This window comes from Dendrobates tinctorius, unplaced genomic scaffold, assembly GCF_039654945.1.
Source record: "Dendrobates tinctorius isolate UK_male_01 unplaced genomic scaffold, ASM3965494v1 ptg000035l, whole genome shotgun sequence".
Lineage (NCBI taxonomy): Eukaryota > Metazoa > Chordata > Amphibia > Anura > Dendrobatidae > Dendrobates > Dendrobates tinctorius.
In genome coordinates this window covers 68,125,758-68,152,768 of record NW_027361703.1, presented here as the reverse complement: position 1 = coordinate 68,152,768, position 27,011 = coordinate 68,125,758, and the positions used below count along the sequence as shown (strand labels likewise).

The 27,011-nt window shown below is 43.0% G+C and overlaps 1 protein-coding gene across 9 annotated transcripts in view; it reads right to left on the bottom strand.

Annotated features, from left to right (window-relative positions):
* Positions 1 to 27,011, bottom strand: part of ATXN7L1 (ataxin 7 like 1) — a 180,944-nt gene that overhangs the window by 54,139 nt on the left and 99,794 nt on the right. For 7 of the 9 annotated variants that reach the window (XM_073573597.1, XM_073573598.1, XM_073573595.1 and 4 more), the window contains one exon: positions 3,472 to 3,691. In XM_073573597.1, the coding sequence (XP_073429698.1) occupies positions 3,472 to 3,691 (220 nt within the window). Of the gene's footprint in view, positions 1 to 3,471; positions 3,692 to 4,092; positions 4,194 to 15,061; positions 15,214 to 27,011 lie in introns of those variants that run through there. The other 2 variants (XM_073573600.1, XM_073573602.1) reach the window with 2 other exon arrangements.

The following is a 27,011-nucleotide window of genomic DNA, read 5'->3' as shown; positions in this document are numbered from 1 at the left end:
TCTATCAGGCGTCACCAGATCAGACTAAAGAAAGTGAGGAAACGGCATGTGGAAAGTTTTCTTGGCCCAGTACTCCAATACCTCTGTGGATGGATGGTTGGACAGTAGCATTGTGGCCGGCGACGTTTATTCCATCACTGCACAGTATCAGATGGGCTGTCAGTCAGTGCTGTGGACGCGTTTACAGATGCCGCTGACAATACCGAGAACTGTGACTGAAACTGAGCTGGTGCTGCCCCTATGACTGGAAGCCGTTCGTTTCCTCCCGGCATCGGGGCTCTCAGTGCCGGTGCCACATGGTGTCAGAACGCCATTAGCCTGCAGATTATCCCCCATATCTGCAGAGTAGTAGTATTATTTTACATGAAAGGTTCCCTTTACAACCTTTTCTGAAGGTTTCCATTGAAAAACAGCAATTGCACTCTATTTTGTTTTTATGGATATCACTGTACAGGAAAAAATAAAAACATGATTTTATTCTATGGCTACAGCAATGCCAAATTTATAGATTTTTTTCTATATTTAATTGTGATGACAAAACAAAGATGACTATAGCTTAAAACTGGGGCTTAATATGAGTAGAAGACTGCCATAACAACCTATCAGTACCCCACAATTGTGCTGTGGGGGGTTACTGAGATGGCAATAATGGTGACTAAGCACTTAGATGCAGATGCCACAGTGGCTATTGACTGTGGTATCTAAGGCCTGTTTCACATTTCCGTTTGTTTCCATAAGTCAAAATCCGCCGTTTTGCAAAAAAAAACAGATCCGCCATTTTTTTGGCGGATCGGTTTTTTTTCCCATTGACTTGCATTAGCGGCGGATTTTGACGGATGGTCATCCGTTGGATCCGTTTTTTGACGGATCCGCCAAAATTTGGGCGTCCGCTAACTTGAGTGGACGGACAATGAAACGTTTTTTGTCTGCATGGATCAGCTTTTTTTTTTTTACACTGAGCATGCCCGGAAGAATTTCCTTGCCAGAAAGTTTATTTATCTCTCTCTCTCCTTTTCCAGACTGCGGTTCCTTTAAATTTCCGACTTCAGCGGATCCATCAAAACAACGGTCCGGTGGCATACGTTGGTGTCACAGCGGAAACGGACCCGTCTTTTGCATTTTTTACACGGATTGCAACTGACCAAAAAAACGCAAGTGTGAAAGAGGCCTTAGGGATTAAACAACAGTGATCAGAGTTAAAGGGGAGTCAGATGACTAGCAGTGCAGAGATACATCCGATGTTCTGTTCCAGTCACTCGACGGCTGCAACCAATCACAGGCCTCAGCGATCAAGTGACCAAACAGGATGTCATCACTCCTAATCGTGGCATAGACCATTTGGGCATCCTGCGCTGGGCTCTAAGCGGTAAGAGCACATGCGTATGCTTGGTTTACTATTTTAAGAAGTAGATCAAAAACAGAAAAACAGAACTCTGAATGCCAGTGTGAACGTAGCTTAATTCCTTAGAGAAGACGCAGAATTTAATCTGGACTTTTCATATTCCAGGTAGGTAGCATAACAGATATGCATGAAATAAATGAATGGCTCCTCAAACTGTTAATAGGTATGCCTACAACTGCTCGATGTCCACAGAATGATGTATCTGAGGACCAAGTGCATCTTGAAAGACTTGCGGTATTTTTGTTACTCAATTGAAAACTAAAAAAAGTAGAAATGCGACAAACACATCCATATACTATTTTAACCCTTTAATGACCAGTAAGTAGACTTTAGGGCATTGCATAGATCATTGAAATAAAAAAAAAAAAAAAAAAAAAAACAGAAAAAATTCCAAGTTTGGTGAAATGGTGAGCTAAAATGACATGGCAATAGAATATTCTGGGAAAGTAGGAAAATAGAAATAGTATATTTTAGTGGTTATTTATTTTTTTTTAGCTTTGTAAAAAAAAACACAATAATTTGTCAGTGTTGCCATTTTCTGAGACAACTTTTTTAGGTTTCCATCCATTCAGTTGTATGAGGCCTTGTTTTCGTGAAATAAGCTCTACTTTTTGTTGACAACATTTTGGGCACATAAAACATTTTGATTGCTTTTACTGTATTATTTCATGGAAGTGCCGTGACGAAAAAAATAGCAATTCTGCCATTCTATTCGGCATTTAAAGTATTGTTTAAATAATTTTATATTGATAGATGCGGATATTTTTGGCTCATTTAAAAAAAAATAAAAAATTATATATATATATATATATATATATATATATATATATATATATATATATATATATATATATTTTTTTTTTTTTTAAATCCAAATATTTCCTATCCTTCAGATATTACTTGTTGGAGGAGTATGTGACCAGACCAGACCATCAGCCCCCTCCAATTGAAAATAGTCTTTCCCATGTGTAGCATTTTTCATTTGAAGGAGGCTGGTGGAGTCATCTGGTCACACACTCCATTAGCTGGTTTATTTTTTAGGACAGGAGAGCTGTGCAGTGTGTGTGGAAGGTGTGCTTCTCCACAGTCCAAAGAGAAACTGATAAGGGATCTAAATTGTGAGCAACAATGGGGACTGCAATGATAATTTCTGTAGAGTGCCGTGGAATATGATGGCGCTATACAAGTAGGAAATTGCCGTTGCATGTGTTTGATGGCTGCAATCTATTCTATTATTTCTAAACACTGTTTTTTGGGGAGTCCTTTGTATCCCCGTTCATACTGAACCCACACACACAAATGATACACCATTTGAAAGGTAAGCTTGCCCTCTTCAGCAAGAAAATAGCCAAACAAACCACACATCCATGATTTAATCACAAAATTCAGTTTAAACATTAACATTAATTTTCATAAACCTGCAGTAAGGAAAAATGCCCTGCAGGTGGCACCACAGTACCCCAAAGCACACTACCAACACATTTGTAAACATGCACTGCTTTTTCGCCACACACACACACACGATACACTATTTGAAAGATAAATTTTCTCCCTTCAGCAAAAAAACAGCCAAACAAACTACACATTGACGATTTTATCACTAAATACAGTTTCAATATTCATTTTCATAAACCTGCAGAAAGACACAATGACCTGCAGGTGGCACCTCAACCGGAAAACATTTTTTGGCCTCTACTTCTAAAAACAATTTATTGTATTACCAATCTACATATATAAATACCGGTCTGTGATCATCAGCTCATGAAATACATTTACATTTGACCAGCTTGCTTTTTCTGAAATTGCCTGAGCCCCCAACGACCAATGTGCGAAAATTTCGCAAGGGCCAAGCTAGTTAGTATAAATTTGGAATGTAGGAGGAAACTGGAGTACCTGGAGAAAGCCCATGAAAACCATGATAACATGCCAACTCCTTGCAGATGGATAGCAGGATCCCAAGAATACAAAGCATCAGTGCCACAGTCCTGTTCATTGAACCCTTATACAGATTCCACCAAAATTCAGAAATGCAACCATCGTTATCATTCATCTTCATTTCCATTACATACCATGGTTTGTCTCTTGACACCTTTGAAGAGAACACCGTGTGTTGTTTGTTGTTGGAGGTAAGTAGATTGTCTTTGGGCGCTTTGAATGGCTTTGAGTTACTGTTGACAGGGTTATGGCTGCTGATACAGGATTTTGTTTTCATCTGTACAATTGATGCTCGTGTGTTGGAAGGAGAAGCTGGAGAGGGGAAAGGTTTGCACATCGAACTGTGTCTTCTTTCTAAAACATACGAGAAAATAAAAAGAAAATGTTTAAGTATACTACACAACCAAACCCAGAACCATCACAGAATCTGTAATTTTCACTTATTTACTCCAGGTTGTCTACCACAAGAAGTCAAACAGTATGAAGCAAAAGATTGACAAGTGCCAATAAAAATAAATGAAAGATACACCCATAGTTCTGACCCACACCGACTGTACATAAAGACCATGATAATGCAGGTTTGGTAAATAGGTCAGATTTGTGTGGAATGGATTTATTAAGTCATAAAAATGAAAAATTCTAAAGGTTCTTCCTGTCACTCACGCATTAAGGCTGATCTACTATATGAAACTGCAGATATGTTCCGTTAGAAGGCAGGATAAAGTTCACCAAGCTGCTTGGAAATAGGAACTTACTGAAATATCTTGCAAGAAACCATAACAATCAATTAGTAGCATACATAAAGTGAATGGCAAACTGCTGCAGAACCAATTTCTGCCTATTCTTTTCCAGACCTTTTTGTTTTATAACCAGTTCTGTAAAAAAAAAAAAAAAACAACTAAATAACATTTTAAACTTTTAGATAATTCTTTTCTCTCTTACACTACCGTCTCTTGTTATCTTATGCTATACAACAGTAAAGAAAGGATAACACACAAGCAATAGTAAAAAAAAATAATAATACACATAGACCTATATATTTTCTCCATCTTTTCTTCCAGTTCATATTGTATTATTTTTTTTATTGGAAGAGACCCTTAAAATCTATATGAAAAACTGGGGGAGACACCTGGCCGACAGTAGCATGTTTCTGGCTACAGCGTTGTTTTAACACTTGCAGTAAAGGAAAATCCCTCCCTTTAGAAACAGAGATGACAAATGTTTGTTGCATTCTCTGTGAAGGTGCAGTCCCTAACAAATGAAAAGTTGTGCCAGGGATAAAACTGGAACATTTAGAGACCTGCTATGAATATGCATCAAACCTAACTAGACTATAAACATGCACATGGTCCACATTCTAAAACCTCACCACGTAGCAGAGAAGCTGAACCCAATAGTCAGACATAGCCTAAAGGGCCCGTCACACCAGGGCTGTGGAGTCGGAATCGGAGTCGGTGCTCATTTTGGTGGAGTCGGAATAAAATGGACCGACTCCGACTCCTAAAATATATAATAAATTGGGTACAGTAGTTCAATGCAGAATATGCTGAATATTTTTTCATAGGAATTTGGGAAAGTTATGAAATGTCCTATAAATGACTGTTCTATTCCTGATCTAAGGCTACATTCACACACAGCGCTTTTCCTGCGTTTTTTGAGGATACGTTTTTCAGTTACAAAAGCAGATCAGCTTTTTAAAAAACCGCATCACCTGAATGGTTTTTGAGCTCATAGATAATGTTTTCAATAGCAAAAGCAGATTAGAAATCTGCTCTATATATCCATTTCTATCTATCCATATCATATCTGTACCAAAAAGAATGAAAGCCGGATAGCACACAGACTAACACTCCTTTTTTTTTAGCACCAGTCAGGGACACCTCATAGCTGCCCAAAAGGACGTCCAGGACAGGCATTGCTCGTCTTCAGTAACATCAACATCAACTGATAGTTGGAATAAATAGACTGCATTCATCACCACATCTGGCTACGCCCATAGTGTGAATGTAGCCTGAGGATCTAGGCTTTATCTTAGCCGAGATAAGTCATAGTGTGTGTGTGTGTATATATATCACGTGTGGAATTATATAATTAACAAAAAAGTGTGAAGCAACTGAAAATACTGTATGTCTTATATTCTAGGTTCTTCAAAGTAGCCACCTTTTGCTTTGACTTCTGCTTTGCACACTCTTGGCATTCTCTTGATGAGCTTCAAGAGGTAGTCACCGGAAATGGTTTTCACTTCACAGGTGTGCCCTGTCAGGTTTAATAAGTGGGATTTCTTGCCTTATAAATGAGGTTGGGGCCATCAGTTGTGTTGTGCAGAAGTCTGGTGGATACACAGGTGATAGTCCTACTGAAGAGACTGTTAGAATTTGTATTATGGCAAGAAAAAAGCAGCTGAGTAAAGAAAAACGAGTGGCCATCATTACTTTAAGAAATGAAGGTTAGTCAGTCCAAAGGATTGGGAAAACTTTGAAAGTGTCCCCAAGTGCATTGGCAAAAACCATCAAGCACTACAAAAGAAACTGGCTCACATGAGGACCGCCCCAGGAAAGGAAGACCAAGAGTCACCTCTGCTGCGGAGGATAAGTTCATCCTAGTCACCAGCCTCAGAAATCGCAGGTTAACAGCAGCTCAGAATAGAGACCAGGTCAATGCCACACAGAGTTCAAGCAGCAGACACATCTCTACAACAACTGTTAAGAGGAGACTTTGTGCAGCAAGCCTTCATGGTAAAATAGCTGCTAGGAAACCACTGCTAAGGACAGGCCACAAGCAGAAGAGACTTGTTGGGGCTAAAGAACACAAGGAATGGACATTAGACCAGTGGAAATCTGTGCTTTGGTCTGATGAGTCCAAATTTGAGATCTTTGGTTCCAACCACCATGTCTTTGTGCGACACAGAAAAGGTGAACGGATGGACTCTACATGCCTGGTTCCCACAGTGAAGCATGGAGGAGGAGGTGTGATGGTGTGGGGTGCTTTGCTGGTGACACTGTTGGGGATTTATTCAAAATTGAAGGCATACTGAACCAGCATGGCTACCACAGCATCTTGCAGCGGCATGCTATTCCATCCGGTTTGTGTTTAGTTGGACCATCATTTATTTTTCAACAGGACAATGGCCTCAAACACACCTCCAGGCTGTGTAAGGGCTATTTGACCAAGAAGGAGAGTGATGGGGTGCTACGCCAGATGACCTGGCCTCCACAGTCACCAGACCTGAACCCAATCGAGATGGTTTGGGGTGAGCTGGACCGCAGAGTGAAGGCAAAAGGGCCAACAAGTGCTAAGCATCTCTGGGAACTCCTTCAAGGCTGTTGGAAGACCATTTCCGGTGACTACCTCTTGAAGCTCATCAAGAGAATGCCAAGAGTGTGCAAAGCAGTAATCAAAGCAAAAGGTGGCTACTTTGAAGAATCTAGAATATAAGACATATTTTCAGTTGTTTCACACTTTAATTATATAATTCCACATGTGTTAATTCATTGTTTTGATGCCTTCAGAATGAATCTACAATTTTCATAGTCATGAAAATAAAAGAAAACACTTTTGAATGAGGTGTGTCCAAACTTTGGTCTGTACCGTATACATGTATACAGTGTATTACATATTTACAATTTATTACAGTTTTTTGTGTTCTAAAGTTGTATTCCAATAAATAGATATTATGTTCTATCTAAATATCTTGATTATTGGATTATAGAAATGATTAAATGTCTGATGTTCACATTGTACTACAATAAATTTTTCACTTAAATATAAGCAATATATGTGGGAGTCTGAGTCGGTGTAAGGGAAATTGAGGAGTCGGAGTCTCAGGTTTGGCTTACCGACTCCACAGCCCTGCGTCACACTAAGCGATATCGCTAGCAATATCACTATAACGTCACTGGTTTTGTGACGTAGCAGCGATATTGTTAGCGATATCGCTATGTCTGATACTTGCCTCCGACCGGCTCCCCCGCTGGTTATCGCTGATCGCGCGAGAAGGGCCTGGGCCGTTTCTCGTCGTCAGCTTCCTGCTGTGGCGACGAGCGATGCGTGGACGCGGGCGGGAGGACGTCTTCATCGCCTCGTCTGACAGGTAAGTAGCGACCGCTGCTATGTCGCTGGTGAGATCTGCCTGTTTGGCAGCTCACTAGCGATCACTTAGTGATGCACCAGCGATCCTGACCGGGTCGTATCGTTGTCGGGATCGCTGGTGCATCAATAAGTGTGACAGTACCTTAAGGCCCCATAGAGAAGGCAGAGATGGTTTATTACTTTGTCTGCCTTCCTAATCACTGAATAAACAAGCACTTTGTATACAATAAAAGGAGGAAGTGCTTGCGGCGTTTCTCCTCTGGACCCATCAGCCATGTGATCGCTGGGTATGGGAAGGGAGCTGCTGGATTTTAGAAGACCCAATAGATTCTGCTATGCAACCAGAAGGCTGAATTTCTCCTTTCACCGGGGCTAACAAACCAACCCCCAGTTACAGTAAAAAGCAGATGAAAAAGTATTTCAATACTGAAGGGTCCCCACAAAGGTCTGTTATGACCTTATGGTGGGTACAATATGTGAAATAAATTAGCAATCAATAAATAAATAGGAAGAAAGAAATATACAAAAAAGTCACTGCCTGTCAAAAACGCTGTTACTAGCGTCAACCCATCAAAAAAAAAAAAATGTATCCGGCTTATAAAAATAATTGTTAAAGAAGGCAGAAAAATATTTAAAATGTATATTTTAGTGGTTATAAAAAAAACGTAAACCACACATTCCCGTTAAATTTTCTACAACATCGGCAAAAAATAAAAGCATAAAAATAACAAATATTATACCCAATGTATCATGAAAAAAATGCAAAAATGAATTGAATATCTGCATGATTTTTTTAAAGCTCTTTAAACCTAAAGGCCCCTTTACATTTAGCGATGCACCAGCGATCCCAACCACAATACGACCCGGTCAGGATCGCTGGTGCATCGCTAAATGGTCGCTAGTGAGCTGCCAAACAGGCAGATCTCACAGCGATACTGCGGTCGATACTCACCTGTCAGACGCGGCGATCCTGACGTCCTCCCGCCCGCGTCCACGCGTTGCTCGTCGGCGCCAGCAGGAAGCGCCCGACGAGAAACGGAACTGCACGATCAGCGACAGACAGCGGGGGAGCCGGTCGGAGGTATCACACATAGCGATATCGCTGCTGCGTCACCAAATCGGTGATGCTTTAGCGATATTGCTAGCGATATCGCTATGTGTAAACCCCCCTTAAGGTACAAATAGATATCATAGTCATGAACTGATTAAAGAACAAAATTTGTATCTTGCAATTACCACCCTGTCCACTGAGGCTTTTTCAGACTCGTACTTCCTGCCCTTTCCAAGAGTGTTCTTATCATTAGAGGCTGAATTACAATGACAGGTCACACCACTATACACCGCTGATAACACAGGATCCACCAATCACAATAGGCCAACGTCACAGCTCCCCCTCCCTTCACAATAACCGTGTCACATGCTCATTAGATGCTTCAATACCAAAAATAGGCTAAAGGGGGTTTTTACACATAGCGATATCGCTAGCAATATCGCTAAAGCATCACCGATTTGGTGACGCAGCAGCGATATCACTATGTGTGATACCTCCGACCGGCTCCCCCGCTGTCTGTCGTTGATCGCGCGGCTCCATTTCTCGTCGAGCGCTTCCTGCTGGCGCCGACGAGCGATGCGTGGACGGGAGGACGTGAGGATCGCCGCGTCTGACAGGTAAGTAATGACCGCTGTATCGCTGTGAGATCTACCTGTGTGGCAGCTCACTAGCGACCATTTAGCGATGCACCAGCGATCCTGACCGGGTCGTATCGTTGTCGGGATTGCTGGTGCATCGCTAAATGTAAAGGGGCCTTAAGAGTCTGTCCACTGTGGCTAATGTACCGTATTTTTCAGATTATAAGACGCTCTGGATTATATGACGCACCCCAAATGTTGAGGAGAAAAATAGGAATTTTTTTTTTCTAATAAAATGGTGATGCTTCTTATAATCCACACGTCTTATTGCTTACCGGGGGTGGTGGCTGTGGTGAAGCAGGGTCCCTGGGTCGCTGCTGGACTAGGCAGGAGTGGGTCTTCCAATGTGCGTCACGCCAGTGCGGGTGTCTGGTGCTGCTGTGGGTGTCCGGCGCTGCTGCCCGATGCTGCTGTGTGTCTCCGATGCTGCGGGTACCTGGTGGTGCTTGGGGGTGTCCGGCACTGCTGCTGTGGGTGTCACCGATGCTGCCGGGGCTCTGCCAACAATTTGTGAAAGGCCAGAGCCCCGGCAGTTCCATGGTTTCTTGTGCGGTGGACTCCAGGAAAATGGCCGCCGGAGGCGGCGCAGATGGATATCTCGGCACCAAGATCTCGGGAGATGAGATTTCAGAGCTGAAATCTAATCTCCTGAGATCCTGGTGCCGAGATCTCCATCTGCGCATGCACCACCCCGGCGCCCATTTTCCCAGAGTCCACCGCACAGGATACCATGGAACTACCGGGGCTCTGGCCTTTCACAATATGTCGCCAGAGCCCCGGTAGCACTGGAGACACCCGCAGCAGCACTGGGCAGCACCGCCTGACACCCCCGGTAGCACCGCCAGACACCCCCCTCATCCCAGCCTGCAGCAACGGTATGCGTAAGGTATATACGCATTATAAGACGCACCCCCATTTTCTCACCAAATTTGAGGGGAAAAAAGTGCGTCTTATAATCCGCAAAATACGGTATCTATGGATATCCTGAATGAACACAAAGTTAAAATAAAAAATACTTTTAATATAAATAATTATATAGAAAAAATGTCCAATTAAAAAAAAATGTTTAACACAAAAACCTGATTAAGGCTGTATGCCCACGATGCGATTTTAAGTGTTTTTGCCGCGATTTTCGGTGCGAAAACGCTGCGAAAATGTTTAAAAATCTTGTACATGACGCACCCCATGCATTCCTATGGCATTCCGCACATGCTGTGCTAATGCTGCGCTTTTTTCCGCGGCGGAATCGCATCGCGGAAAAAAAAAAAATCGCAGCATGATCATTCTTTTGTGCGGAATCGCAAAGAATTGCCGCGATTCCGCACCCATAGGAATGCATGAGAATCGCTTACTTCCCGCATGTGGCTATGCCCACCATGCGGGAAGTTAAGCGTCTCATGTGCGGTTGGTACCCACGGTGTGGAGGAGAGGAGACTGTCCTCCAGGCCCTGGGTACCATACCCCTGTAAAAAAAGAATAAAAAATGAAAAAAATCGGGGTATATTTACCTTCCGACGTCCCGCGCTGCATTCCCGGGCCTCAGCGTTCCCAGTAATGCCTTGCGGAAAGGTCCTGTGAAGACGTAGTCTCGCGTGACTCATCGCTATAGTAACGCAAGACCAACATCATCACAGGCCTTGCAAGGCATCGCTGGGAACGCTGAGGCCCAGGATGGCAGCGTGGGACGTCGGAAGGTAAATATACCCCGATTTTTAATTTTTTTTATCATTTTTAACATTTTATCTTTTACTATTGATGCCGCATAGGCAGCCTCAATAGTAAAAACCTGGTCACACTTGTCAAACACTATGTTTGACGAGTGTGACCAACCTGTCAATCACTTTCCAAGCAATGCTTCAAATCGCTTGGACAGTGCTTGAGAAAATCGCGGCAAAATCGAACAGAACCGCGGTGAAATCGCGTGGAAAAAAAACGCGCGATTTCTGGGAAGGAATCTGGTTTTCATTGTGCTTTTTAAAACGCTACGTGGGCCCATAGCCTAAGGCTAGTTTCACACTAGCGTTTATTCCACGCAGCGCACGGCACCACTAAGCCCCGCCCCCTGCCGGCTCCCTGCCCGCCCCATCCGGTCATCGCCGCCTACTATCGCACAAGGATGCTTGTGATCTGCGCACCCTATCTTTAGCATAGGGTGCGCAGATCGTGCGCTGGCCGTGTGCTAGTAGGATTTTGGCGCGCTGCGCACTTTTGAAGGTGCGCCCATGCGCGCCGAACGCAGCATGTTGCATTTCGGCGCGCACTGCGCACCTTCAAAAGTGCGCAGCGCACGGCCAGCGCACGATCTGCGCACCCTATGCTAAAGATAGGGTGCGCAGATCGCAAGCGTCCATGTGCGATAGTAGGCGGCGATGACCGGATGGGGTGGGCAGGGAGCCGGCAGGGGGCGGGGCTTAGCGGCGCCGTGCGCTGCGTGGAATAAACGCTAGTGTGAAACTAGCCTTAAAGGGGTTTTCCCACAAAAAGTTAATTTTAAGGTTGATACATCTGATGTCCTGCACATGAGGAAAGAGGCATAATGAATCAGAAGAACTATACTACATTTCTAGTTTGCTAATATATTATTACTACACCTACTACATATTGGGATAGGATCTTGGAGGTGGGAATACCCCTTTAAGTCAATAATCATAACAATCATGCCATTTGTGTGTTACCAGGACTAATAGGCTTAATCACATGACCCATGGAATGGTTTCCTTGATTTCCAAGAATGAAATGTGATTGTTCTCTGACGTAATATGGCTTTTTTGCAGGAGCCGTATTTTTAGTGCTACAAGCATTAGTTGCAATTGTAAATTTAAAGAAAGAATTGGAATAACCAAGTCACGTCCACGGCCTTGGGAGGCTATTAGATTACTCAGATGCTGACTGCACAAACAATCCAAAGGGAAAGTGGTAAGCATAACAGAAAGAAATCCCACATCACTGCTGGGCTCAGAGTCATTATGGGATTATTCAGTGATTATATATAACTGAGGAAATGCAATAAAGGATGAAAGGTACACGACAAGTCCGACTCGTCAGCTGACCACCGGAAATAAAACAGAATATTTTCCAGCTCCATTATGTTACAAATTAGAAAGGAAAAAATACACTAATAAAATGCAAAAAAAAGAAATCCTATTGTTACGGCTCGTTCACACAACCACATTTTTGGTCTGAGTGATATCCTTGACAGCACTCGAACCAATGTTATTCATGGGGCAGGGATACTGATGGGATTGATTTATTTAATGTAATATATCATCTATATTCTAAACTTCTTGCACTTTATTGTGGCAGATTTGTGACATATTTGTTCTGGATCACCAATAGATCTTGCAGAGATCACATACTTTAAGTTGGTTCTTTTTGTTTTGTTATTATATACAATACATTAAGTCCCATTTTTTTCCATGGATCCAATATTACATTATTATTGTAGTATTTCTGTAACGCATTCTTTTGGCATCAGGCCTCATGGGTTATTTTTGTTCTTGGTTTTTAACTGATTTTCTTTTGTGCATAAATGTTTCAATAAATTATACATGTTATGGTTATAGATTGGTGTGCTCTTTCCTCTTGATTTGTGACAAAATGTGTATGTGGAAAAAAAGAAAACCACAGCATGCACTAGTTTCTTCCATAAATGGGAGGAGACTCACCCATTCAAGTCTATGAGTGTATGAAAAAAATTGGATGCCGCATAGAGCCACAGTATAGCCTCCGCTTTTTACAGGTACATTGCAATTTTGTAATAAAGGAAACTGTAAATGGTCTTGTAAATTAAAGAGAACCTGTCACCGGGTTTTCCAAAAATAAAATAATGCCACCACTTTTAAGCCCCCTGTTACAGCATTGTAGTATGCTGTATACAAGCCCCCAATCCCCCTATGCAAAGCACAAAAAAGACTACAGAGGGAGAGGTCCGGTCCCTTGGGAGACGCTGGTCTTGATCTGGCATCTCCTCCCTTCTTATGATCGCCATCCTCCTTCCGTGCTTCATACAGGTGATGTGTCCTACATCGCCCACGCAATGTCTCCCGTCACGCTCTTGTGCAGGCGTACTTCTCGCCGTCATGCTGAGGACAGAACAAAGCACTGTAGGGCGCATGCGCTGGAAAAGGCCAAAGAGCGCACTGGTAAAGCTAGCGCATGCGTCTTACAGTGCTTTATTCTGCCCTCAGCATGACGGAGAGAAGTACGCCTGCACAAGAGCGTGACGGGAGCCATTGAGTGGGCGATGTAGGACATGTCACCCGTATGAAGCAGGGAAGGGGAACGGCGATCAAAAGGGAGATGCCAGATTTAGAGCAGCGACGGGGCTGTCCATGAGTATAATAAAAGGTCTTTTCTGTGCCTTACACAGGTGATCGGGGACATGCCTACAGTATGCCAGAATACGGTAACAGAGGGCTAGAGCACCGCTCCAGCGGTGCTTGAAATGTAATTCTCCTGCCCTGTCTCATACTAACCTACAGCTGCCTTCATTGTTTTTCGGCGTCGATCCTGATGGAGATGACAAGTGAGAAAGAAAAATCATCCCACTTTTTTGGAAGAAATTCTCAACAATTTTTTTTTTTTATAGGCTCATGTGACCCTGCCCTTACATTGTTATAAAGGTGCACAAAAAAAGCCAGACGTCTCTCAAGGTCAGCCCGTCTCCACCAGTGCTACTTATATAAAGAAAACTTGGCACTCAACTTCGTGAACTGTGGAAAAGTTTTAACGCCATCCAAAACACAACATTTCGGTCCCAGAATGGACCTTCATCAAAGTACCGACTGCTCAGTATTTCTGTATCCAATATAACGGGTAACGAGTGATCTGAAGTAGTAGATAATCTCCATAATAGTAGAAAATCGATGTTGGGTATGCATGTGGAATACGCCAACATACCGTGTGATTTATGGGTATTCACTCACGAGATACCACTTAGGCTGTGTGCACACGATGCAGATTTGCAGCGGATCCGCAGCGGATTTTACCGCGCAGAAACGTTGCATATCCGCATTGTGATGTACAGTAGCATGTAAATCAATGTAAAAAAAAACGCTGTGCAGACGCTGCGGATTTTTCCGCGCGGTTTTCCCGCGGTACAAAATCCGCAGCATGTTACTTCTTTTGTGCGGTTTTCCACCTCCCCTGTCACCAAATCCGCAGGGGGAAAACCACGATGGAAAACCGCACAAAAACCGCATGAAAACCGCATCAAAAATGGAAGAAATCCGCAGGAAAAATGCAGGTCACTTGACCTGCGGATTTCTTCCATTCTGCGCGGAAAAATCCGTCTGCACTCAGCCTTAGTGGTCAGTGTGTTTGCTGACCCAGAAGACTATGGTGCAACAAGAATCCACTGGGGTGACAATAGGTAATATTTGTAAGGTAAAGGCACCTCTATGTGGCCAGATGGAAACAGCATATAGGCTGACCAGTGGTGGTGCAGTAGGGGTATGCCCGGCTCACAACGCGGTGTCCACCGCTTGTGGGAGAACATGTCAGCAGCCTATATGCGGTTTCCATCAGGTGCCTTCCTTACCCATGTGCGGAGTGGGGTTTACTACGTGTTTACACGCACTACAACATGCCAGTTCCTCTCTATGTATCATTATAGCAAACCACGGAGGAAGTGCGCGCCATGCAGCGGGTACAAGGAAGTGCAGCGTGTGGCGGTGCCAGGTGTGAGCAGTGGCCTAGTGCTGGCCCAGGAGGATGGAGCGTCGGCTGCCTCAGCCCGCACCACCACAATGCTGCGTGCAGGCCACTACGGACCGTGGGCAGCAGCAGGAGGACGATCCCCGCTCCTGACTCCATGACGTCGTCACTCGCACTCCTGCATTAGCAACTAACAATAAAAATAAAGGCCACATGGAGGCCCGTCCGCAGGGAGCGAGCGTGAGGGGGACGCGGGCGACGAGAGGCAGAACCAAAATGAAAGCCACTTACAGCGAGAGGAAGGAAGAGGCGGCCAACTAGTGTGGAAACACGCGGGGCTGACCCCGTCACACAGGGGAGACCGTGCGGCCCACAGCCACTTGTGTTCTACAGCAACTTTCAGCTCTCACCAGCCGGGTACCAGAAGTTCCGAGCTGTGGAAGGGTGCCAAGAACACCACGAGCGGGGTGACAAGCTGCCTCCACCCACCGGGCGGCTACATCGGTGCATCTCCTCCTGACAGCTCGCACACTGCCACAGGACGACACAGAGACATGTACTTCCAGAAAGGATTGTGCGTGGCCCATAGTGGCTTCTCTCCTGGGACCCAGCATTACACGGTGTATACACTATATATTACATGAGAAGCCCAGCACAAAGGTTCATTCATTTCACTTCTTCAATACAAAAAGGGAAACTCCTATAGAGTCAGTACACACCGTGAGCTATAACATGACCATTGAAAGAAAAAAAATAGATTTAAGGGCGTCACACAAAGAGATATCACTAGCAATAGCACTATAACTTGTGACGTAGCAGCGATATTGCTGTGTCTGATACCTACAACCCGCTGGTTATCGCTGATCGCACGAGAACGTTCAGGACTGTTTCTCATCGTCAGCTTCCTGCGGCGCTTCCTGCTGTGACGATGAGCGACGCGTGGAGCCGGGCGGGAGGACGCAGGATCGCCTGGTGTGACAGGTAAGTAGCGACCCCCGTCCCCAGCGATGTCGCTGGTGAGATCTGCCTGTGTAGCAGCTCACTAGCGACCACCTAGCGATGCACCAGCGATCCTGACCGCGTCATATCACTGGTCAGGATCGCTGGTGCATCGCTAAGTGTGACAGTACCTTTAGTCTAAGATCCCAGGTGGAGAATGTGCTTAACCTCCAGAGGTATTTTCAGTTTTGCATTTTCATTTCTCATTCCCCTTCGTCCCAGAGCCACAACTTTTTTTTTTAATTTTTCTGTCAATATGGCAATGTGAGGGCTTGTTTTTTGCAGGACAAGCTGCACTTTTGAACAAAACTGCAAAGAAAAAAAAAAAAAGCAATCCCACTTTTTTTTTTTTAACCACGTTCACTAAATGCTAAAACTGACCTACCACTATGATTCTGCAGAGGTCATTACGAGTTCATAGACACCAAACATGTCTAGGTTCTTTTTTATATAAGTGGTGAAAAAAAAATCCAAAGTTTGTTAAAAATAAATAAATAAATTGCACCATTTTTCGTGATCTCTCGGGTTGGGTGAAGGCTTATTTTTTGCGTGCCGGCTGACGTTTTTATTGATACTATTTTGGTGCACTTATGATCTTTTGATCGCCCGTTATTGCATTTTATTGCAGTGTTGCGGCAACCAAAAAAACATAATTCTGGCGTTTTTACTTTTTTTCTCGCTATGCCATTAAGCAATCAGGTTAATCCTTTTTTTATTGATAGATCAGGTGATTCTGAACACAGCGACACCTGATATGTGTATTTTTTTATTGTTTTATTTTGAATGGGGCAAAAGGGGGGTGATTTGAACTTTTATATTTTTCTATATTTTTTTAATTATTTATTTATTTTTACTTTTGGCATGCTTCAATAATCTCCATGGGAGACTAGAAGCTGCCATAACCCAAATAGCTCTGCTACACACAGGCAGCGCTCATAGCAATCCAGCAGTGACAACCATAGAGGTCTGCTGGAGACCTCTGATTGTCATGCCAACCCATCAGTGACCCGCAATCACGTAATGGGGTCACCAATGGGCAGGATTTCTGGCGCGCTTGCTGGAACCACGAGTTAAATGCCGCTGTCAGAGTTTGACAGTGGCATTTAACTACTTAACAGCCACGGGTGGATCGCGATCCCACCCATTGGCTGTTAGAGGCACATGTCAGCTGTTCAAAACAGCTAACATGTGCAGGAAAAGATGTGGGCTCAGTGGCGGAGCTCACATCAAAGTGAGGGAGTCTGACAATGCTGTACTATTTAGCCCAATGTCGGAAAGGGGTTAAAGAGAACCAATTAGGCCATATTCACACGTTCAGTATTTGGTTAGCATTTCACATCAGTCTTTGTAAGCCAAAACCAGGAGTGGGTGATAAAGCCAGAAGTGCTTTATTGTACTTTTCCTCTGACTGTTCCACTCCTGGTTTTGGCTTACAAATACTGAGGTAAATTACTGAGCACAAACTGAATGTGTGACTGTGGCCAACACTGGCACCATTTTCCTGAAGCCCACCATGAGATCAATGTGCACAAGCGCTGCCAGCGGTTACGATGGTGCTGGCGCGAAATTTAAAACAGTAAGATGATGCAGACACCAGTGAAGGGTCCGTGGCAGAGAGGAAGACCCTACCCACAATCCCACCTCACAGGCTGCCCTGATGCACAGCTTATTGCATCCAAACTTCTAAGGCTATGTGCACACGTAGTTTTTTGGGTGTGCGGATTTTGGAGAGAAAACCGCAGGTAAATCTGCAGGACAAAAGTCCTGTGGTTTTGCCTGCGGTTTTACACCTAATAATGGATGACGTGTAAAACTGCAGCGTTTCTGCACCAAACCATTGACATGCTGCGGATTGTAAACCGCGCGGAAAAATCCGCAGCATGTGCACTGCGTTTTTTTTTCCATAGGAAATAAAGGTACTGTACAACGCAGCAGAATCTGCTGTGTTTCCGCAGAGCCAAAACCGCTGCAGAAACGCAGCGGGATTCACAGCGTGTGCACATACCCTAATAATTAAACAGCCCGGCTGCCAATATCTGCAGTGAAGGTATTATATAAGTATAGCAGAGCCTTTATACCCATTCCTTTAGATTAACATGCTGACGTCATCCTGATGATTGGATTTTCCTTTTAAAGAGAACCTATGTATTTTCCGGTGCCAGCAAAGTGAATACGATTTTAAGAAACCTCATGCACATGCTACAAACGTTATCCACAGTGTAAATTGATAGGGTTTGAGATCCAGAACATGGGGATTTCTGCTATTTTATGTGCTGCTAGTTGCACCCTTTGCATTGTGCGGCTTTGCTGCACTGATTTTGCAATGAGATGCACAGCTGGAAATTCCACATGTAATCCATACATGTCTGTATCACTGAAGGTTTGTCAAAATCAAATACCGGGAAGTATCAAAAACAAAGCAGCTTTATTATAAGTATGATCAACCAAAAAGAGACAAAAACGTCAGCGTCAAAGACGCATGTAAAAAATATACTTAAAAACACAAGTATCTTAATTTACATAACAGATGCAGAAATACTTTTATTATTAGAATTGCCATATCTACTACCCAGTTTCCATACCATGCTTGCTGAGTTCCTCCACCTCCCATGGTTTTAAGTCTTTTGTCTTGGTGTTTTATCTTTGGTTGTTTCCAGACATATTTATTAATGAATAAAAATGACATTTTGTTACTCCACATAATTCTTTAGTCCTTACTAGCATCTTTCTAGTTTTCTATTTGTCCAGTGGGCCTGATTGTATTGTATTTGGTGTATATACCCCTCTGATTATAGGTGTTCTTCACCTGGACTTCGCCTAAAATAATTAGTGCGTTTAGGCAGTGGGTAGAGTTTGTATGCAATTCAGCAGATGCAATCTGTATGATAGACACAGAATCATGAAAAGGGCCTTAAGGGGAATCTGTCAGGTGATTTTTGCGTACCATACTAACAGTATCCTGAAATGGGGCTTGGCCAGCACTTTCAGGATATATAACTTTTATTGCTCTGCGTTGCCCCGTTGTGTTCCTGTTAGCCCCAGAAAATGCATAGTTGCACGCCGGGTAGCCAAGCGTATGTAAATGCAAAATTAAAATTCACCCCTTCCCTGCCCATAATCCCGGCCACCCCTCTGCACCAGCATCAGGAGTGGTCTGGATCCTGGTATTAGGGGGGGATTCAGATGGAATCACCAGAACGCACTGCAGAAATGGAGTATAAACATAGAATTATGGACGTATCAGTGTGAACTCTGCTTTCCAGGTGTGAAATCTTGACACACTACAAAAGTATACATCATCGATAGCTAAAAAGGCAAACATCAGATAGATGCAAAGTGTGTGAAATATAAATCTATGGGAAGCTTTGTTCCAGTGAACACACTGAGGCTTTACAGGACCGGTGCTTGCCTTTTATCACTGCAGTACGTACCAGCTGTTGGCCAAAGCGGGAGAGCGGGTTTTCCAGTTTTCCCTGAAGTTCTTGCTGTGGCATGAAATGATTTGACTGGTATACGGTTTAAGGGCTGGCTGTGTGGTCTGTGTGACGTCTTTACTCAAGAACAGAATAAGGAAAAGAATTTTGCTTTAATAAGTCCACAGACAATTCAAAGGGAAGATTCCACAATTCAGCCAAAGCTTTTGCCCTTCAGCAAGTAAATCTTAAAAATAATACATCTGAGAAACACAAAAGTCTTCTTGGCAAACCCCAACTTCTGACTTGTCAACCACCAATGTTCCTACACTGATCTGGTCACTCAACACTTTCTCCTTGTTTTGTCCCTCTGGGACTAGTAGTTTGGCTTCCCCATCACTATTGTACAAGCCTCCAGAGTGAATCAAATAACATGGAAAGCACATTCCTGGTTACAGGGGTTGTCTACACAACTAAAAGTAATAACATAAGAAAAAAGTAATACAAAGCCTTACTGAGTGCCTGCACCTCCCATTACTTCTCATGATTTGTGACCGCTGCAGGTAATTACTTGCTTTTGAGGCAACATGCCACCGCCACTGCTGTGGCAAGTCACATATCCAGCTGGACACATCATTGATGGAGCAGCAAGTAAAGAGTCCAAAGGGGGTCTGGGAAGCATCTGAATGAGAGGGGAGGGGGATCCTAGCATTACCTGGCTAATGAAAGAATACAGTAGATGCATATTCACTTGGCAATGAAGACAGACTTCAGATTTATTGTCCCATCTATAATTATTTACACTTTCTGCTATTACATGAAGGAGTGTAATGCAAAACAAAAGAAGCATTATTTACCACATTCTGAATATGGGATCCAGTTTTAAGCGCCACACTATAAACAGATATTGGGAAGTTACAGTTAGTTCAAGAGTGAGCAAATAGATTAATACATGGGATGGAAGGCCTTTCCTATGAGAGGTTAGAAAACTTGGGCTTGTTCAGCTTGGAAAAATGACGCATCAGAGGCGATCTCATTCACATGTATAAATACATGACTTATTCCTTCCAAAGCAATAGGGGACATTCATTACATGTGTGGAGGAAGGGCGATTCCAGCAGCGAAATAGTAAAGGGTTCTTTACTGTTCGAGCAGTCAGACTGTGGAATGCATTACTGCAAGAAGAGGTAATAATGGCAGACAATACATCCGCAGGCTAGATGCTTTTCACACAATAAATGGCCTTGTGGGTTATAAATAATCTAACGATAGAGAATGTCGAACAGGAGGCGAAAGTGTGAACTTGATGGACCTCTGTCCTTCCTTCTGAAGACCCTGCTATTCCAGTGCCGCCGTTCCCCCTGTTTCAAACACTTGACTTTTAGAGTCAATCACTGGCCTCAGCAGTCTTGTGCCATCTATTTCTGTATAACCACGGATGCCAGTGATTGGCTGCAGCAGTCAGTGTTGTAGATGGGACTTCACCATTGTAGCCCAGTTAAAGAGAAGCAGGCACTAGCAAAAAAGTCAGCAATGGAGCGCCAGCAGCGGGCAATGTTTCTTTTGGCATTTTAACATTAAAAATCCACAAATGATTTATGACAACAAGAACCCCCTTTGAGGCAATATTAAAATCAGACTTATGGTAAGAAATAATTTGATTTTTGTTTGTATGACAAGGGTGAAAAAAAAATTAATCACTTTAAGTATCTTTTATGAAAAAAAAAATATACAAACATGCAGGTGAATCTGTACCAGGCAATAGTTAATAAACAATCACAATGTGCTGTAATCATTCATTCAAATCTTTGACAGTGGAATTTAAAGAAGTCCTCCTCCCATCAACGTTTTTATCCTCTTAATATATTGCAGTCACCATATTATATAGCCCCGTGTACTTACAATTTCTCATTTTGCCTTTCTACGCAGCTAATTCTTCTCTTTTCATTCTAAGCTCTATGTAGAAACAGAAGGTCCATTTTCCCTGCATGAATCATGGTCACTGCAAAAGTCCCTGGCAGAGGGGAAGGAACAGAGCTTTTGGATTACAAGTTGATGAGGGGAATGATTCTGTAGGGAAAAGAGACTTCCTGTTTCTACACACAGCAGAGAAAAGAGAAGAATTAACTCAGTAGAAAGGCAAAAATGAGCAATTAAAAGTCCACAGTGCTATATAAAGTGATGATTATAATATATTAACAGGAGAAAGACCTTGATGGGAGGAGGAGTGCTTCTTTAACCTCACATTCAGTATTTAAATACTCAACCTGTGCATGTGGCCATGCCTGTTCCCCATCCACAAAAGTCTGATATATGAAAATTAATATCTACAGTAATTGTCATAAAAAATAAAAAAAAATGCCATAACTTGAGTTTGATGGTCCTCACAATCACAACTTGTATGAATGGTATATACAGAAAGGGTCCCATGGAAACCAATAAAATGATTCACACAATTAGCCCAAGTCATGTGCACCTCTGTTGGGATAGATGGGATCATTATATCAGTAATCCAAAATAGTCCATGCCAGTTCATAAGATACAGCAATATAAATAAGATAAAGTGATGTATTTTTTGACAAATAACTATATGTTCGATAATTCATAGACCACAACAACTCCTGATGCAGATAAGTCTAGTACCGTGTTATCAAAAATACAAAAATTCAAAGTGGTACAAACAATAGCCCGTACATATAGATACTGGTTTTGCAATCTTTGATCCAGTATCTTTATTGTAAAGGGAACCTGTCATCAGAAAAAACGCTATTGGGCTGCAGATATTAACCTGCCCAGCGCTTGCACATAGCTGACCTCTGCAGGGGGAGAAAATTACCTTTATTTCCCCCGGCAGCATTCCGATTTCAGTCATGAGGGCAGCACCGATGCGGGCTGTATCTGCATCCCTGGCCCTGACTGACACTGGCTCTGTATTAGGGTCTGCTGTCAGTCAGGGTCGGGGGTGAGGCTACGGCCACCATTCTGTATACTCAGCGGTGACTGAACTAGCGCCGCTGCTGTCCCCTTGACTGAAACCAGAAAAACCAGAACGCTGCCGAATGGAATGAAGTTCATTTTGTCCCCACAGCGTTCTGCTAAGTGTGGGCAGGTTAATAATGTTATTAAATGGGAGATTAACCCCATATCTGCAGGTTAATAGAGTTTTTATTTCTGGTGACAGATTACATACTGCTAACCATGTAAATGTGCCATCAGTAGATATGATGTACATATTGTAATTAGTGTTGAGCGAGTATACTCGTTGCTTGGGTTTTCCTGAGTATGCTCGGGTGTTCTCCGAGTAGTTTGGTGTGCTCGGAGAGTTAGTTTGTGTCGCCTCAGCTGCATGATTTGCGGCTGCTGGACAGCCTGAATACATGTGGGGATTGCCTATTTGTTAGGAATTCCCACATGTAATCAGCCTGTCTAGCAGCAGCAAATCATGTAGCTGAGGCGACACAAACTAACTCTCCGAGCACACCAAACTACTCGGAGAACACCCGAGCATCCTCGGAAAACCCATCACTAATTGTAATGTCTTGATTAATATCAAAGAGTATGAAAGAAGTGACTGTATAATCTTACTTCTAGGCTTCAGTTATGCAAACCTTTTAGTGACCACCAATACATCTTTTTTACTGACCTGAGATACAAGTAAATAGCATCCCCCCGACAGGTGAAAATGCAGCAGCTATTGGCTGTACACCACAACCAATACCCTGCTCCATCAGTGTTGGAATTGATTGGTGCCGTTTACCCCCTTAGATGCTTCTGTCAATGGTGATTACGGCATCTACATGGTTAACAGAATGTGGGGCTCTCTCTAATATTTAGGTGGGAAAAATAAAAGTTTTCCTTCCTGTTATGCCACTTTGCATTAATTCCTGAAAAGCGCCTGAATGGTTAATAAACTGCCTGACATCACTACTGAATAGGTTGAGGGGTGCCATTTTTAAAATGGTGTAACTTTAGGGGGTTTTCAAATATCTAGGACCCCCAAAGTCACTTCAAAACTGAATATGTCCCTAAAAAATAAGTTTGGTAACTTTCCTTAAAAAAATAAATAAATAAAATGAAAAATTGCTGCTAAATTTTTAAAACTTCTCACATCCTATCAAAATAAAAGCACATTTTACAGAAGGTGCTGATATAAAGTACACATGTGGTAAATGTTACTTATTAACTATTTTGTGTGGTATGTCTGTCTGGATTAAAGGGATAATTATTCACCAAAGTTGGAAAATTGAAAATTGTTTAAAAAATTGTGTGAAATTTCTGACATTTTTATAAATAAATGCAAAATATGCCAATCTACATTTACCATTAAAGTACAATGTGCTGCAGAAAAAAAAAATCTAAAAGAAATTACTAGGATATGGCGAAATATTATTGTTATTGCTACTAGCGATGAATGAACGTGCTGGGATAAGGTGTTATCTGAGCATGCTCGGGTGCTGAGTGTCTTTGGCGTGCTCAAATAATATGTTTTGAGTCCCCACATCTCCAAGTCTTGTGGCTACCAAACACGTAAACCAAGCATGTGTTGCGACTATCAAACAGCCATGAGACATGCATGCGAGGGGACGCAAACATATTTTTTGAGCATGCCAAAGACATTCAGTTACTACCCAAGCATGCCCAGATAATGCCTTATCCGAACATGTTTGCTCATCACTAATTGCCACATAAAATGACACATGGCAGATTTGAAAAATTCGGCCTAGTCACTAAGGGGTTGCATGCCACAGTAACCGTTACAGCAGATGCTGTAACTGAACCTGAGTGACAAAAGGTAGGTAACATAGAAAAATGTGTCACTGCCATTAAAATACTACAACAAAAAGAAAGGAAAATGGTTTGGGTGGATAGTTGCAACATCACGGAGACATATACATTCCCTATTAAAAAGCTACATATAGGACCGATATACACTGCTCAGAAAAATAAAGGGAACACAAGCAGAATCTAAAGGGGGCTTTACACATAGCGATATCGCTAAAGCGTCACCGATTTTGTGATGCAGCAGCGATATCGGTAATGATATCGCTACATGTGACACTCACCTCCGACCGCCCCCCCCCGCTGGCTATCGCTGATCGCGCGGGATCGGCCTGGTCCATTTCTCGTCGTCGGCTTCCTGCTGGCGCCGATGAGCGAGCCATGGACACGGGCGGAAGACGGTCATCATCGCTGCGTATGACAGGTGAGTATCGACCGCAGAGCATCGCTGCGTCGATGGTGAGATCTGCCTGTTTGGCAGTTCACTAGCGACCATTTAGCGATGCACCAGCGATCCTGAACGGGTCGTATCGTGGTCAGGATCGCTGGTGCATCGCTAAATGTAACGGGGCCTTAACTCCAAGTAAATCAAACTTCTGTGAAACCAAACTGTCCACTTAGGAAACAACACTGATTGACAATCAATTTCACATGCTGTTGTGCAAATGGAATAGACAACAGATGGAAATTATTGGCAATTATCAAGACACCCTCAATAAAAAGAGTGGTTCTGCAGGTGGGGACCACAGACCACATGTCAGTACCAATGCTTTCTGGCTGATGTTTTGGTCACTTTCGAATGCTGGTTGTGCTTTCACACTCGTGGTAGCATGAGATGGACTCTACAACCCACACAAGTGGCTAAGGTAGTGCAGCTCATCCAGGATGGCACATCAATGCAAGCTGTGGCAAGAAAGTTTACTGTGTCTATCAGCGTAGTGTCCAGAAGCTGGAGGCACTAGCAGGAGACAGATCAGTACACCAGGAGATGTGGAGGGGGCCGTAGGAGGGCAACAACCCAGCAGCAGGACCGCTACCGCCGCCTTTGTGTAAGGAGGAACAGGAGGAACACTGTCACAGCCCTGCAAAATGACCTCCAGCAGGCCACAAATGTGCATGTGTCTGCACAAATGGTTAGAAACCGACTCCATGAGGATGGTCTGAGTGCCCGACATCCACAGATGGGGGTTGTGCTCACCAGGGCTGTGGAGTCGGAGTCGTGGAGTCGGAGTTAGTTTTGGTTGGAGTCGGAGTCGGTAGAAATGTACCGACTCCAGCTTTAAAAAAAAATGTATTAATATTTCATAATTGAACTTTCATATGAATTTTATAAATGTTACTCAAATATATATGTTCTATCAAACTATGAACAACAGTGATAAGCAGTTCTGCTGGAGATAGAGACATTTCTTACTTCTTGTGTGTCACTGTTCTCCACTGCCCTTATCTAATCTTATACTTGGTTAACCTCATGCTGCCCCAACCCCCCTACTTACAATGTATGAAACTGAAAGTGAAAATGTGTTGCAAATTCTTAGTAGTAAAGCTCCTCCTCTAGACTAGATCATACTAGGTGTGCGCCTTCCAAGCATCTCACAGCTGCCTGCTACTCAGAAGAGGAAGACTGTAAGAAGTATTATCCTTTCAACAAACTTTGCATCAGTTAACTGTGAGTACATGAGGAATAATAACAGTATTACTGACCACTATATCAGCTGTACGACCTGGCAATAATTTTGTACAATTGTTTTTAGGAAAAACAATTGTCATTTGGATTGTGAATGCAGAATTAAAAACCTGAGAATGTCAAAGAAGCATCACATTAAATCAGCTGTATTTGAACATTTCACCATCACTCAAGATAGAAAACATGTCTGTCAGTGTATGACAAATGATCCAGACGAAAACAAATGCTGTGAAGCCAAGATGAATGCATATTCAGGCAAAGATAAAAAATGCTCCTACCAGAGCTTCTAATCTAAAGAGACATTTACAGCGCTTTCATCCAGAACTACTGAAAGCAGTGGATGAGAAAGACTGCATCCAAACCAATGAACCAGTGCCCAGCTCTTCCAGCCAAACAAAGGAGCAGAGAACTTTGCAGCCATCAGTTGCAAGATATTTTGTCAGTGACAAAGTTACTGTGACATTGACAGTAGATACATTTAAAAAACAGATCATAGAGCTTGTTGTAAAGGATAGTGTGCCTATTTCATTATTTTCACGACCAGCTTTTATGTGTCTGAATGGGGAAATGGCCCGCAAGCTTGGTGTTTCTCTGGAGAGAGAGAGTATTAGAAAATTAGTAATCGAAGAAGCTTTTAAACAAAAGGAAGAACTTAAAAAAAATCTCAAGGGACGCTTTCTGTTTCGTAAAATGGATGCCTGCACACGTCACAGAGTGAACTATTTTGCCATCAATGTCCGATTTGTTTGTGACAAAAATGAAATAGTTACCAAGACATTGGCAGTAAAAGACACCAAAGCTCATCACACCAGTGAGTTTCTCCAGGTCTTGGTGGAAAAGGTTCTGCAAGACTATGAACTTAAAAAAGAGCAAGTTCTTTCTGTCGTAACTGACAATGCTTCAAATATGATAAGTACTATTAAGCTAACGAATGAGAGTAATGATGGTGACCAGCAGCTAGAACAACATTCTGGGTCCACAGACACAGAAATGTTTGAAATAGAGGAACACAGTATTGTAACTGAGGAGCAAACTGAAGTTGCTTCAGATGAACAGCAACATGATAGTTTAGATGATCTTGTTGAAACTGTGTCAATATGTTCTTTCATTCATCACATGCGCTGTGTTGTGCATACGCTACAGCTGGCTATAAGACAGTCTGCAAGGACATGCTGCTGCACTGATTGGCAAGGTGAGAAAATTGGCTACTGTTGCCAGAACCCCTAAAGTTGACTCAATTTTGAAGAGACGTGCTGGAAAAGGGGCAATTATTGATCAAGCCACACGATGGGGCAGTACTTACTTAATGATTCAGCGCTTGGTTGAACTGAAAACCTTTCTTGTAGACATGGCTTTACCCCTC